The following is a 15424-nucleotide window of genomic DNA, read 5'->3' as shown; positions in this document are numbered from 1 at the left end:
GAATGAACCAAGCAATACAAAACTTTTGACAGTGTGATCAGTTCTAAATTCAGCTCCAAGCCTGGATTTTTATTAATCTCCAAGATTGCTATTTTCACCTCCACAACATATCCCACTTCAATCTCAGCTTTAGTGTCTGCTTGATCAAAGTCAGAAGTCAGGTGATGAAAGGGCAGCCCACTACTGAAAGCTTGTGATTTCAAATAAACCTGGAGTCATGTGATGTCCAACCCCACATCCTAGAAAGCATCTGTTGTTAAAACCCTAATCCATATTTTTGGGTCTGTTAACCTAATGTATTACTTGCTCATCTTGCATCCTCCATTTTCTGTGAATTCCAATTTATCCAAAGCTCATCTGCATACACAGCCATCATATTTACCTTTACTTATGCCTTGTTGACCAGTATGACACTAGCTACTTGTAAATTTGAAACTCCCTTGTACCTATGCTTTTCCCTTCAGAGCCTTGCCTACTCCCAAGCTCTGTAATCTTCTTTAACTCATATGTTTGTATGTTCTATGTTACGTGGAATATACACACAAATGTTTGCCATTTGGCCCAAATAGTCAGTGGTGATGTTTATATTTTTAACAAATCTCCTATTATTCCATCCACCTCATCTCTGCCTTTCAGGCAATTTTTCTAATCCTTTTTCTTTCATAGTGTTCATTCAGTGTTCATCTAATCTGTTTGTTTCAGCCACATCCTGAGACAGTGAGATGTACATTCTAGCCACTGTTGGGTAAAATGTTTTAAATTTTTATTTCCCTTTTGAATTTTCATCTTGTATTGATGACCCCTAATTTTGAATTATTCTACAATTTGAAAGATTCTTTTGCTCACCTCTTTCATAACTTTTGAGGCTCCATCAGGTCACCTCTACGTTGTCCTTTTCCAAATGAAAAAACCTTTTAAATCTTTTCAAATAACTAAACACTCCCAGTTTTGCTATCCTCCTTGTAAATCATGTTTGCACTAGTCCTTTTGTATCCTTTTTAGATCCTATCCACATTTAACATAGCTTTATTACTTTTGAATTAAAGCCCTAACCCCAATTATATTTAAAAGGTCCAGAACCGGGGTCAACGTTTAATGATACAGAATAGGTCACTTAGACTGAGATAAGACTTTTTTCACCTAGAGTGGGGTGAGCCTGTGGAATTCTCTGCCATTGAAAACATTGAGGTCACAGAACTACTGCCAGAAAGGAGTCATAGAGACGTATGGCACAGAAGTAGATCCTTCGGTCCAACTCATCCATGCTGACAAGATATCCCAACCCAATCTAGTCCCACCTGTGAGCACCCGGCCCATATCCCTCCAAACCCTTCCTATTCACGTACCCATCCATATGCCTTTTAAATGGTGCAATTGTACCAGACTCCACCACTTCCTCTGGCAGCTCATTCCATATACGTACCACCCTCTGTGTGAAAAAGTTGCTCCATAGATCTCTTCTGTATCTTTCCCATCTCACCCTAAACCTATGGTTTATAGTTCTGGACTCCCCCACTTGAGGGAAAAGACTTTGTCTATTTATCCTATCCATGCTCCTCATGATTTTGTAAACCTCTAAGGTCACCCCTCAGCCTTTGACGCTCCAGGGAAAACAGCCTCAGCCTATTCAGTCTCTACCTAAAGCTCGAATCCTCCAACCCTGGCAACATCCTTGTAAATCTTTTCTGAACCCTTTCAAATTTCACAACATCTTTCCAATAGGAAGGAGACCAGAATTGCATGCAATATTCCAAAAGTGGCCTAATCAATGTCCTCTGCAACATGACCTCCCAACGCCTATATTCAATACACTAGCCAATAAAGGAAAGCATACCAAATGCCTACCTGCGACTCCACTTTCAAGGAACTATGAACCTGCACTCCAAGGTCTCTTTGTTCAGCAACAGTCCCGAGTAACTTGCCATGAAGTGTATAAGTCCTGCTAAGGTTTGCTTTCCCAAAATACAGCACCTCGCATTTATCTGAATTAAACTCCATCTGCCACTTCTCAGCCCATCTGGTCAAGATCCCATTGTAATCTGAGATAACCTTCGCTGTCCACTACACCTCCAATTTTGTTGTCATCTGCAAATGTACTAACTGTACCGCTTATGCTCGCATCTAAATCACTTATATAAATGACAAAAGGTAGAGGACCCAGCACCAATCCTTGTGGCACTCCACTGCTCACAGGCCTCCAGTCTGAAAAACAACCCTCCACCACCACCACCACCCTCTGTCTTCTACCTTTGAGCTAGTTCTGTATCCAAATGGCTAGTTCTCCCTGTATTCAGTGAGATCTAGCCTTGCTAATCAGTCTCTGAAGTGGAACCTTGTCGAATGCCTTACTGAAGTCCATATAGATCATGTCTACTGCTTTGCCCTCATCAATCCTCTTTGTTACTTCTTCAAAAAACTCAAATCAGGCTTGTGAGACATGATTTCCCACGCACAAAGTCATGTTGACTATCCTGAATCAATCCTTGCCTTTCCAAATACATGTACATCCTGTCCCTCAAGATTCCCTCCAACAACCTGCCCACCACCGATGTCAGGCTCATTGTTCTGTAGTTCCCTGGCTTGTCCTTACCACCCTTCTTAAACAGTGGCACCACATTAGCCAATCTCCAGTCTTCTGGCACCTCACCCGTGACTATTGATAATACAAATATCTCAGCACGAGGCCCAGCAATCACTTCCCTAGCTTCCCACAGAGTTCTAGTGTACACTTGATCAGGTCTTGGGGATTTATCCACTTTTATGCGTTTCACAGCATCCAGCACTTCCTCCTCTGTTATATGGACATTTTTCAAGATGCCACCATCTATTTCTCTACATTTTGTATCTTCCTTGTCCTTCTCCACAGTAAGCACTGGTGCAAAATACTTGTTTAGTATCTTACCCCATCTCTTGCAGCTCCACACAAAGGCTGCCTTGCTGATCTTTGAGGGGCCCTGTTCTCTCCCAAGTTACCCTTTTGTCCTGGATGTATTTGTAAAAACCCTTTGGATTCTCCTCAACTCTATTTGTCAAAGCTATCTCATGTTCCCTTTTCGCCCTTCTGATTTTCCTCTTAAGAATACTCCTACTGCCTTTATACTCTTCTAAGGATTCACTCAATCTATCCTGTCTATACCTGACATATGCTTCCTTATTTTTCTTAATCAAATTCTCAATTTTTTTTAGTGACCCAGCATTGCCTCCACCTACCAGTCTTTCCTTTCATCCTAGCAGGAACACACTGACTCTGGACTCTCGTTATCTCATTTCTGAAGATTTCCCATTTTCCTGCCATCTCTTTAACTGCGAACATTTTCTGCCATTTAGCAAATGAAAGTTCTTCCTTAATGCCATCAAAATTGGCCTTTCTCCAGTTTAGAACTTCAACTTTTAGATCTGGTCTATCCTTTTCCATCACTCTTTTAAAACTAATAGAATTATGGTCTCTGGCCCCAAAGTGCTTCCCCACTGACACCTCAGTCACCTGCCCTGCCTTATTTCCCAAGAGTAGGTCAAGTTTTACATCTTTTCAAGTAGGTACGTGCATATACTGAATCAGAATATTTCCTTGTACACACTTAACAGATTCCTCTCTATCTAAACCCTCAACACTGTGGCAGTCCCAGTCTATGTTTGGAAAGTTAAAATCCCCTGCCATAACAACCCTATTATTCTTACAGATAACTTGAGATCTTACAAATCTGTTTCTCAATTTTCCTCTGAGTATTAGGGGTCTATAATACAATCCCACTAAGGTGATTATCCCTTTCTCATTTCTCAGTTTCACCCAAATAACTTCCCTGGATGTATTTCCAGGAATATCCTCCCTCAGTACAGCTGTAATGCTACCCCTTATCAAAAACGTCACTCTCCCTCCTCTCTTGCCTCCCTTTCTGTCCTTTCTGTAGCATTTGTATCCTGGAACATTAAGCTGCCAGTCCTATCCATCCCTGAGCCATGCTTCCGTAATTGCTATGATATCCTAGTCCCATATTCCTAACCATGCCCTGAGTTCATCTGCCTTCCTTGTTCAGCCTCTTGCATTGAAATAAATGCAGTTTAATTTATCAGTCCTACCTTGTTCTCTGCTTTGTCCCTGCCTGCCCTGACTGCTTAACTTGCTTCTGTTCTCTTTCCTCACTATCTCCCTGGGTCCCACCCCTCCTGACCTTACTAGTTTAAATCCTCCCAAGCAGCTCTAGCAAATCTCCCTGCCAGTATATTAGTTCTCTTCCAATCAGTCTTGGGGCTAAAGGGCTCAAAAGCCATTGGGGAAAAAGCAGGAAGAGGGCTGATTTGCACACTCACCCATGATCATTTTGAATGATGGAGCAGACTCAAAGCTGAATGATCTACTGCTGCACCTAGTTTCTATGTTCCTGTATACCCACAGATATTCTAGTGTGTTATTTTGTTAAAATTTTAAATCAATGTACTGGCTTGTAATCTCGCTAATATGTTTATTTAGTTGTATCCCTAGATCTCTTTCCTCATTTCCCTGTCAGTTTCTTAGAGCAAAATGTTTTGATACTTTTTCTAACTGTGGGGACAGGTGTGTATGTTAGTGGTTGGGGTTAGTATGGAATGTGCCCTCTCAGTGTTTGGTGGAGGCAGGCTCAGTCAAGGTATCAGAAGGGAATTATACTTTTATTTGAAAGGAATAATATGAAAGGTTGCAGGAAGGGGGCAGGGGAAATACACAAGGTTGGTTCTCGTGGAGAGAACCAGTGCAGATGCAATTGTTAAATTTCATTACCTGTGCTGTAATCGTTCTGAGATTCTGCATTTTAATTGGTGATGCACATATCACCTCAACTACAAAGGTGAATCACCCAATCATCATTAAGAGCTGACAGTTCAGCAAGGATGAATATCTCACCCTATCACAAACCTGGTAAACTTGAGTCAGAAGAAGCTGCTGAACAATCAGAGACAGGCAGCTTCTAGGTCCAAAAGTCCACCAGTCAAGGCCTATTCCTTTGAAGGTCTGTCTTTTTTTAATCATCTGATGGAGTGAAGGAGGTTGTGAGGCAATGGTAGGGCTGGCATTCAGCAGTCAGCCCCATGTCCCCCATCAATTCCTTAAATTGCCGTCAGACTGGGCATTTGGAGGCAACTCGCCCTGTCCCGTATCCTGACAGGCAGGTTGGCAAACCAGCCACCTTTTTCACCCTCTGGGAGGTGCCAGATTAGACACCTTTAAGTTGCAGGTTATTGACTACTGTAGGAGCTTTAATTGTATATGAGTACAGAAAGTCCTGATTGGCCCATCTCAGCTAACTCTTAGTTGCTCAGGTGAAGTATGGCCAACTCACTCCATTATTTCCCCTTCCTTCCACCTCCAGGGAGAGGAAATTGCCACCCTTATTTTCTGAAGTCAAGGTCATAAGCCGACTAAAGTACCTCACATTTATTTATGTTAAAGTACATTTGGTATTTTAACTAACTATGAGAAGTGTATTTTTATCTTTTGACCACCAATATTTTTTGTCTTTATTTTCAGTAATTATTTTGCAGTGGACACAGCCTCAGCTATAGCCATTGCTGTTATGACATTTGGTACCATGTATCCTATGAGTGTCTACAGTGGAAAGGTTCTGCTTCAGGTAAGAATCCTCTTGCCTCATTCCCAACCTTGTGAAATAGCAACTCAGTCTGTCGTTATCTGTAAATCAAATTCTTGCTAAAACTTCAGTAATGCAGACTATTAATTTCCCATGTGATGAAGAGCAATTTTTTTGTATAAATAGGATCTCATTAAAACCTTATTTAATGCAGAAAATAATCATACAATATCCATTTCAATTTGCTTTATTTTTCCAAAAAACCTAGATTATGTTTAGAGGAAAAAAATGTACCTGCTCTAACACTGATGAAACAGGTCTGACACTGTTTTAGTCAAGATGGAACCAACTTTAAGGTGATGGATTAAGAGTATTTATGCAAGAATTACATCATACAGCATTAAAGGCTTACCTTTTCTCTTTTGTTGGGTTTCAATGGCAGAATTTGAGAATGGTACAGATCATTCTGCTATAACGCATGTTTTGTCAACACTAATTCACTGCAATGTGATGAACAAATTGGAGGCATTATTCTAAAGCACAAACTTTTAAAACGTGTGTTGACTGTAATGCAATTACATCACCAACACTTTAAGCACTGCTTCTAAATAACAATTTTTCTGTAACCCCAGGGTTATAGAGGAGCACAACCATTGCATTAGAAAAGAACTGACTGTTTCATCAGTAACAAGTAATTGAAAATGAGGAGAGGCAAAATGATTCATTTTGTGAATAAGTATATTTCCTACATAAGTATTCATAATTGAGCTTGCTGCTGTGCCTCTAATATTTCTAAAAGTACACTGGATTTTTCTTAAAACAGACAACACCTTCACATGTGATTGGACAACTGGACAAACTTTTAAGAGAGGTATGAATTATTACTAAGCAAGTTAAAAATTGCAGTAACATTTTATCCATATTTCAATACTTTTTCACATGATCTGGGCCTCATTTATGAACATATGGATTGGGAATAGGAGTGTGTACTATTTCATTTTCTAATTTCTTGCTGTACCTGCATGTTAATTTTCTATAATTCATATGAAAAGGCACTCCCTATTACTGCAGAAGTGTTTAATTTGCTGAATGTTTTTCAGAATATCCTGAGGACATGAAAATTAATATGTAAATGAAAAGTTTTCCTTGTGGTGCTTACCTAAATTAGTAAGACTAGCAATGTAAGTTGTTGGAGAATATGTAATGTTTCACTCTGTGCTGGACCCCAGGAATAAGAAGGAAAGTCATTTTTATCATCTGATAGAGTGAAGGAGGTTGGGAGGCAAGGATAAAGGATGGCGTTCAGAGATCACTGCCATGACCCTCCCATGTAGAAGTTGAAGTACTGTCAATATCCCCATAGGTATTGGTGAAAAAATAATTAGTGTGAACTCTAGATTCTCAGATAGCATTGAATCACAAATGTTGATTCACTGGAGGCATGGTAGTAACAGCACTTGGCTTTCAGCCATGTGGTTTTGAGTTCAATTTAAACTTCAAATTCAATTTGCTGCATCTGGATTGGTGATGATATGTTGGTCCATGATGATGAATATGATGGCAGGATGTAGTGTCCTGTGACAACTTGCTTCTGCCTCAAGTGAGATGAGCAGTCAAGCTGTAGGATGATATGCTGCAGTCCTAGCTAATGGTGAAACTGTGACAACACAAAGCAAGCAGGAAAGGGAGTGCATTGACTTCCAGCTTTAGTTTGTCTGCCATGTCTATCATGAATATGTTGAAATTATTATGAAAGATAAAGGTATTTTGACAATAGCGTACACATATAATGTGCTCTTTGGAAATCAGAACACACTTTTGTGTACTTTTATAAGCAAGTAAATTGTCAGGTTTGTTAAGATGATCAGATCTTTTTATGTTTGTTGTTTACAAATGTCTGTAAATAAACTTGAATCAATACTGTGCACATAAATGTTGAATGCCCTTGTTTTAGGTCTCCACTCTAGATGGCGTTCTCGAAGTGAGGAATGAGCACTTTTGGACCCTTGGATTTGGAACTCTGGTATGTTCTTTATAGCTCAAATATGAATTTAGTTCTGTACTATCAAGATTTGTTGCTTTAATGTATTAAATCTTAGTTTTTAAATTGGATCTGGTTCTTGGGAATGGGTAAGTCAAGTGGAACAAGTGTCACAGAATCATGCTGTTATCTCGGTGCTGGTTCCCCAAAGAAGATATTCATGCAGTGCCATTCACCTACCTTCTCCCCATGGCTCTGTGTGTTCTTTTTCAGATGATGATCTAATTTCCTCTTGAATTGCTTGATTGAACATTCCTCACCCCACACCCAGGCAGTGCATTTAGGGTTCTAACAACTTGTTGCATGAAAAACATCATCATGTTGCTAATACATCTTTACCCAATAACCTTAAATTATCAACTCTTTTGCATTTGATACTTACACCAATGAAAATTTTTCCCTGTCTGACCAGTCTTTTCATGATTTTGAAAACCTCTACTATTTGGGAACAGTTTATGGGCAGTGATCATAGCACCATAAGATTTAGGTTAGCCATGGAAAAAGACAAAGAGCATCAGAGATATAATGAACTAATTAAAGGAAGGCCAGTTTCAATGGGCTGAGATGGGATTTGGCCCACATAAGTTGGAATCAAATATTGGCAGGCTAAACAGAACATAGTATAAAGGGTGATATTCTTGTACAGTCAGGGAGTATTTCCACAGAGGGCACATAGAAAAAAGGCTGAACTCCCTGTGTAACAAAAGAGGACACTCATAACATTCCAAAAATACTAAATAATCGCAAGGCTAAAGAGAGGGAGTCAATAAATGCAATAATTATCACCTGAGAAAAAGTATTAGGGAAGTTAATGTGGTTCAGGGCCAGTAGGTCCCCTAGACCAGATGAATGCATCTGAGAATTTTTAAAAGGCAATAGTTATTGAAAGAGTGGATGTATTGATCGTAATCTTTCAAGAATTTTTCAATTCTGTGAAAATATCTGAAGATTGGAAAACTGCCAGTATAGCATCCTTATTTATAAATGAAGGTGGTAACTATGGGTCAATCAACTTCACATTTGACATAACATAATTGAGTAGAGTCAACATGGCTTCATGGAGGGAAACCAAGCCTAACAAATTCATTATTATTCTTTTGAGGACCAAACAAACAAGACAGATAAAGGAGACCCAGTAAATGTAATATATTTGAATTTTCAAAAGGCTTTGGATAAGGTATCACATGTAAGGTTACTTAATACAATAAGAGTCTATGGTACTTAGTTAGTATATTAGCATGTATAGAGAGTTTGCTAATTTAAAGAAGACGGAGTTGAGATAAGGCAGTCATTTTCAGGCTTGGAACCTTTAGCAAGTGAAGTACCACAGAGAGCTGTGCAGAATCCATAATAATTTACAATATATGTTAACGGCTTGGTTGATGGAAATGAATGTGCTATCATTGGGTTTGCAGATAATGTAAAAGTCTTAAAGGTAGCTCAAAGTCTGCAGAGGAAAGTAGACAAATTGAATGAGGGGGTGAAAACAGAAAATGGAATATAATGCAGAAAAATGTGAAGTTAACATTGTGGCAGCAAGGATACAAGAGAGATTTGGGTGTCAATGTGTACAAATCACATAAATCTGGCATTCAATTTCAGGTTTTAATAGGGAAACCAAGCGGACAGTTGTCCTTTTAATTCAAGATTTGGGGTTTGTAAATAGGGAGCTCTTGCTAAAACAGTACAAGGCACTAGTCAGACCAGCCCAATGTATCCATTTTTGGCCCGTTATCTGAAAAAAAAGATATTGGTGTTGGAGGCAGGTTGATTCTTAGTAAGGTGAGATTTATTTACAAGGTGATGTTGAGTAGGTTGGGCTACTCAAGGGCTCACCCATTTTAAATAGAGATGATGAATTATTTATTCTTTCTGAGTATGAATTTGTAGGATTTGTTACTGCAGAATCTGTAGGGGCTAAACCATTAAGTATCTTCAAGACTGAGGTCGACAGTTATTTTTTAATCAGTGAGATGATCAAGAGTAATGGTGAAAAGCCAGAAAAGTTGAGCTGAGGATCATCGGGTCAGCCATGGTCTCAGTGATTAGCAAAGCAGACTCTATGGATCAAATGGTCTACATATCATGGTCTTATTTACCATAAAAGGGTGTATATGGTAGATGCAGGTTGATTATGCAAGTGAGAACAATGTTGAATATACTAAACTCAGTTAAAATAAAAGCAGAGACTATGAGAAGGGACTTGAAGCTAACCTAAATGTAAAGGTCATAAAATGGTGATTAAAGGAGCACTGGAACTGATTAGGTACCAAACATAAAATTTGGGCAGAGGGAGTAACACCTATTAAGTGAGTATTTTACATATTTGTCATTAAAAATAGATGCTACCCAAGTCTGAAGAAAGAGATAGTTGAGACTCTGGATGATAGTAATTAGTTGATTTGTGATTTAGAAAAATTGGGTGTGCTTAAGTCACCAGAACTGAATCCAGTGCAGCAGCAGGTACAGAAGGATGAGACTATGGAACTTAGAGAGGCACTGACCATAATTTGCCAATCTTTAGTCTCAGGGTGGTGTCAGAGGACTGGAGGATCGCAGGTGTTATGATCATGTTCAACAAGAAGTATAAAGATATAAGTCCAGCAATGTCAAGCCAGTTTGTTTTGCAGGATTAAGTTAACGTCATTTGAGAAAATATAGATCAAATTGGGGAAAGCCAGCATGGATTTATTTAAGGATAAGTCATACTTAACAAGCTTCAGTTTTTGATCAATTAATACCGAATTGATGAGGCAGTGTGATTGTTGCACACATTGACTTTGAAGAGGCATTTTATGAAGTGCCACATTAAGGACTTGTCAGGAAAATCAAAACCCATGAAATAAAATGGGCAGTGACCACCTGGGTATAAGGTTAGTTCATTGACAGTTAACAGAGAGTAATGATAATTTTGTTTTGGTCTATATTTAGCAGGGTTACCTTGAGTTCAATATTAGGATGACTGTTTTTCTTGATCTGTACTAATGACCTAAATTTTGGTGAGGAGCAGGATATAACTTCAACATTTGCCGATGTTTGAGATTTTGGAGAAGATTTATAGCTCAGATTTTAGATCAGGTTGTTGGTTTGTTCGCTGAGCTAGTGGGTTTCTTTCTCAAAAGTTTCATCACCATGCTAGGTAATGTCATCAAGACATTACCGGTGAAGTGTTGGTCCCACTTGCTATTTGTGTGTCTTGGATTGTTGTGGTGGGTGATATCATTTCCGATTCTGTTTCTAAGGTTGGTAAATGGGGTCCAAATCTATATGTTTGTTATTGGAGTTCAAGCTGTAACTCCATTAACAAGCATACAGATTTGGACCCCATTGTTGGCTTCAACTGTATGGTGTGTCTAAGTTTGGGTGTCACACAGAAGGATGTGAAGGGCAGGAAGGATTGCACAAATGGATCCAAGGACAATGGATTAGAGATGCTGGGCTGTCCTTAAGTAAGGTTACAAGGAAATTTAATATGTCTCATCAACCTGTGAATGATCACAGTGGAGCAGAGGCATACTTTTCCCATTGTTATTGTTGAGAATCATGGAATATTGACAAAAGTACCAGCAGCAACACAATGACAGTTTTTTTTTCCACAGCAGATGATTAGGAGCTGGAATGTGTGGCCTGGAAGGGTGATTGAGGTGAAAAGTCTCAACTTTTAAATGGTACTGAAATGAGCACTTTAAATGCCATAACATTCGAGGCTACAGATAAAGTGCACAGAGGTGGCAGTGTAGCGTAGATTTAGAATAGTTTTTTTTCAATGCAGACATGATATGCTGATAGGCCTATTCTGTGTTATATGATTCTATGATCTGCAAGGTACTGCCTGAGAGTATGGTGGAATTTGGTGTATTTATGCCTTTCAAAAAACATTTGGATAAATATTTGAAGAGAAGGTGTCTGCAAGGTCATGGAGGACTAGGTGAATTGCACTTGCGGAGAAATAGCTTGGACTCAACAAACCAAAGGGCCATCTCCTGTGTTTCAACTGCTCTATGGGGCTATTCTGTTGTTATGGTATATATTGAAATAATCTAAGGTATATTGTCCTGTGTAACAGTGTGTTTCCTTAATATAATGAAGCTGTTGGTGAAAACACTTAGCAAATTAACAGGAAAAATCAGAACTTAAAATGAACATATATTTCACCTAGTGTTTCTTTTTCTTGCATTCTTTCCTATTGTATTCATTTTATTTTACTTAGGCCTGTTAATCTAATCTATTCTTCTAAAAAAAAGCTTCAACATTTTTACTTTTCTTTCTTTTTTCCCTTGGATGTTCAGCTCTCATTTTCCAAGTGGGAGGAATTGTTTTAAGATTTCTTTCAGTAATTTAAAAATCCGGTTTTCCAGTCAATGGAGAGCACTAACTGAAAACAAGCACTGATTTCAAATTAAAGAACAATTTCTATATATTTAGCTTATTTGTCAACTATTAAAGATGATCTGTAGAACAGAGAGTTGAACTCTGCAAAAAGACTGATGAAATTTTAAGTTTGTATCTTTAACTTACAAAAGGTTGACTGTGACATGTAACAAAGATCTGGAAGATTCCTAATCTATTTTAAATTTTCTACTTTGAGCCTGCAGCGTGTCCACACTTAATGTGGTCTGAGGTTTACTTCAAGGTAAACCAGACAGTAAAGATAAATTTAAGGTTTATCACACAAGTAGCAATTAATGCTTCCAATGAAGTAGATTCTGTAAACCAAAGAACCGTAAGTTCTTCTACATGGAGGAGCTAAGTTATATGGAACTGTTGATAATTGTATTATATATGCATTGGAACAGAATGTATGTTCCAATATTTCAATATCAAATAATAAACCATTGGGAAATGCTTCAAAATTCTAGTTGCCTTTATAGCAAAGTTAATTTCAAATCTCTGCCAATGATTTTTTTTCTCCCTTTGTGTATTTTCCCATGTAATTCCATTGCATTTGTTTATGTTCAAGCTTGGTATCAATAAACCATTAAGTTGCCGCTTCTCCTCATAGACATGCATTGAGCTCTACAGCTCGCATCTCTGTATAAAAATAGATCTTGTAACATTTGAGTTAAATTCACCTGGGAAATGTTTCTAAACAAACAGACTTTATCACAAAACATATTGTCTGTCTGTATTCACAGACATGGATACACATCATTCTGAGATTTTCATTTGTAGCAAATTTAACAGATATAAAAGCTGAATTGCATTTTAATTGCTTCTAAAAGTACACGATAGGAATCATGTTTTTATTTGATATATATAACACATTTGATATTGAATTGGCTATAAACAAATGGTTATGTTTGGATATTGGAACATATTTCAACCAAGCAAAATGTTTAATTACTTGTTGCAAACAATTAGGCCCAAGAGACACAATCAGCAACACAGAGATTTAGTCTCTGGCCACATCAAGTGCGAACATGCCACACAAAGACAATAGAAAATATAAAGTAGCAGGTGTGGAAATAGATTCTGGATCTATTCATTTGTTATATTTGTAACGCACACAGTTTCCACTGAAATCCCTCTGCACTTTGCCAGATGTAAATATCTCTTTTTATACACTGCTTCATGAGTTTTGTATTGCTGTTTCTTGAAACATGATGTTTTAAGTTTTCATGCTCTTGCCTTTTTCATTTCCACTTATAATATTGAAATCTTTAAGATTCACAATTTTAACTTTGCTTGATCTTTGGATTCTCTTAAACTGCTTAATATATTTGTGGTGTTGGATATATAGTGGGTCATTTCTCAGCTCTGACACTACATGTATTAAGAAACCAGCATTTCTGCTGGTTATTGTTTCTATGTCCCCTCCAATTTTATCTGATTGTAACTGGAAAGGACTAGGAGACATGGTGATGGGTAGTTGTAATTTTCAAATGAAGATTGCAGCTTCTGCCATATGTAAATTGCAACCATTGCAGCAACATCACTTATGCTAAGAGGAATGTGTAAACCTACAGGATATTGATTTCTGTCTCCTACATGGTTACACTTGTTTTAATGTCAGACACCAAATATAGTCAAAAGGCCCTTCTGTGCCTGCTGGCTATCCTGTTTGTAGAAACACAATTGTCGTATCCATGAAACTGTACCATGTTTTGGCTACCTGCACTTGTTTTGACTACTTGTTAGTTTTGCTCAATTGAAGGTAAGCTTTCCTGTAAACCAGAAAGTTGTGTTCAAATCCCTTTGCAAGATTTGAGTTTGTAATTCAGGCCCTTCCTTGCATTCAACATGATGGGAATTTGTATTGTTAAAGTATCGACGAATGTAGAACCCAGCTTTGTAGTTACTGGTCAAGTACACTGAGTGCTTCCAATTGAGGCATAAGTATGATCTAGGAACTAGGAGAACTCCACCACTTTTCAAATAGTGCCATCAGATCTTTAACGTTCATCAGACAAGGTAAGCAGTATTGCACTGACGTTTCAGTCTACAAAGACTGTCAGTCCTATCAGCCAACATATGTTGGCTTTCTTTATGGTTCTAAGAAATCTCCTGTTACTCATGAGCTAAGTGGCTTTTAGCTAATTGTATTTTTTAACTCCATTCCTTTCATATAATTTCAAAGAATTTTTGGAAAATATTTTGTGTTCTGCTGTTCAACAAAACATTTTAAGTGGTCTGCTATTTAAATTGGAGGCCTATGACCAGTGGAGTGCCACAAGGATCGGTGCTGGGTCCACTACTTTTTGTCATTTACATAAATGAGTTGGATGTGAACGTAGGAGATATAGTTAGTAAGCTTACAGATGACACCAAAATTGGAGGTGTCGTGGGCAGCGAAGAAGGTTACCTCAGAGTACAACAGGGTCTTGATTTAAATGGGCCAATGGGCTGACGAGTAGCAGATGGAGTTTAATTTAGATAAATGTGAGGTGTTACATTTTGGAAAAGCAAATCTTAGCAGGACTTATACACTTAATGGTAAGGTCTTAGGATGTTTTGCTGAACAAGGAGACCTTGGAGTGCAGGTTCATAGTTTCTCGAAAGCTGAATTGAAGGTAGATAGCATAGTGAAGAAGGCATTTGGTATGCTTTCCTTTATTGGTCAGAGTATTGAATACAGGAGTTGGGAGGTCACGTTGTGGCTGTACAGGATGTTGGCTAAGCCACTTTTGGAATATTGCATAAAATTCTGGTTTCCTTCCTATTGGAAAGATGTTGTGAGACTTGAAAGGGTTCAGAAAAGATTTACAAGGATGTTGCCAGGGTTGGAGGATTTGAGCTGTAGGGAGAGACTGAATAGGCTGGGGCTGTTTTCCCTGGAGCGTTGAAGGCTGAGGGGTGACCTTATAGAGGTTTACAAAATCGTGAGGAGCATGGATAGGATAAATAGACATAGTCTTTTCCCTAGGGTCGGGGAGTCCAAAACTAGAGAGTATAGGTTTAGGGCTGGAAAATGTGTTGCTGGAAAAGTGGAGCAGGTCAGGCAGCATCCAAGGAGAAGGAGAATTGGCGTTTTGGGCATAAGCCCTTCTTCAGGAATCATAGGTTTAGGGTGAGAGGGGAAAGATATAAAAGGGACCTAAGGGACAACTTTTTCACACAGAGGGTTGTGCATGTAAAGAATGAGCAGCCAGAGGCAGTGGTGGAGGATGGTGCAATTGCAGCATTTAAGAGGCATCTGGATGGGTATATGAATAGGAAGGGTTTAGAGGGATATGGGCCAAGTGCTGGTAAATGGGACTGGATTAGGTTAGGATACCTGGTCAGCATGGACTAGTTGGACCAAAGGGTCTGTTTCCATGCTGCACATCTCTATGACTCTGTGAAAATTCATTAGGGCCTGATAACTTAGCAGTCCAGCCCC

At 38.6% G+C, this 15424-nt stretch overlaps 1 protein-coding gene across 2 annotated transcripts in view; it reads left to right on the top strand.

Moving 5' to 3' along the window:
- Positions 1 to 15424, top strand: part of slc30a6 (solute carrier family 30 member 6) — a 159878-nt gene that overhangs the window by 114099 nt on the left and 30355 nt on the right. For both annotated transcript variants that reach the window (XM_072580531.1, XM_072580532.1), the window contains 3 exons: positions 5504 to 5606; positions 6388 to 6435; positions 7519 to 7587. In XM_072580531.1, the coding sequence (XP_072436632.1) occupies positions 5504 to 5606; positions 6388 to 6435; positions 7519 to 7587 (220 nt within the window). The remainder of the gene's footprint in view (positions 1 to 5503; positions 5607 to 6387; positions 6436 to 7518; positions 7588 to 15424) is intronic.

This window comes from Chiloscyllium punctatum, chromosome 11 (assembly GCF_047496795.1).
Source record: "Chiloscyllium punctatum isolate Juve2018m chromosome 11, sChiPun1.3, whole genome shotgun sequence".
In the NCBI taxonomy this organism is placed as follows: domain Eukaryota; kingdom Metazoa; phylum Chordata; class Chondrichthyes; order Orectolobiformes; family Hemiscylliidae; genus Chiloscyllium; species Chiloscyllium punctatum.
The sequence above is the reverse complement of the archived record's forward strand: the minus strand, read 5'-3'. Positions and strand labels throughout refer to the sequence as shown.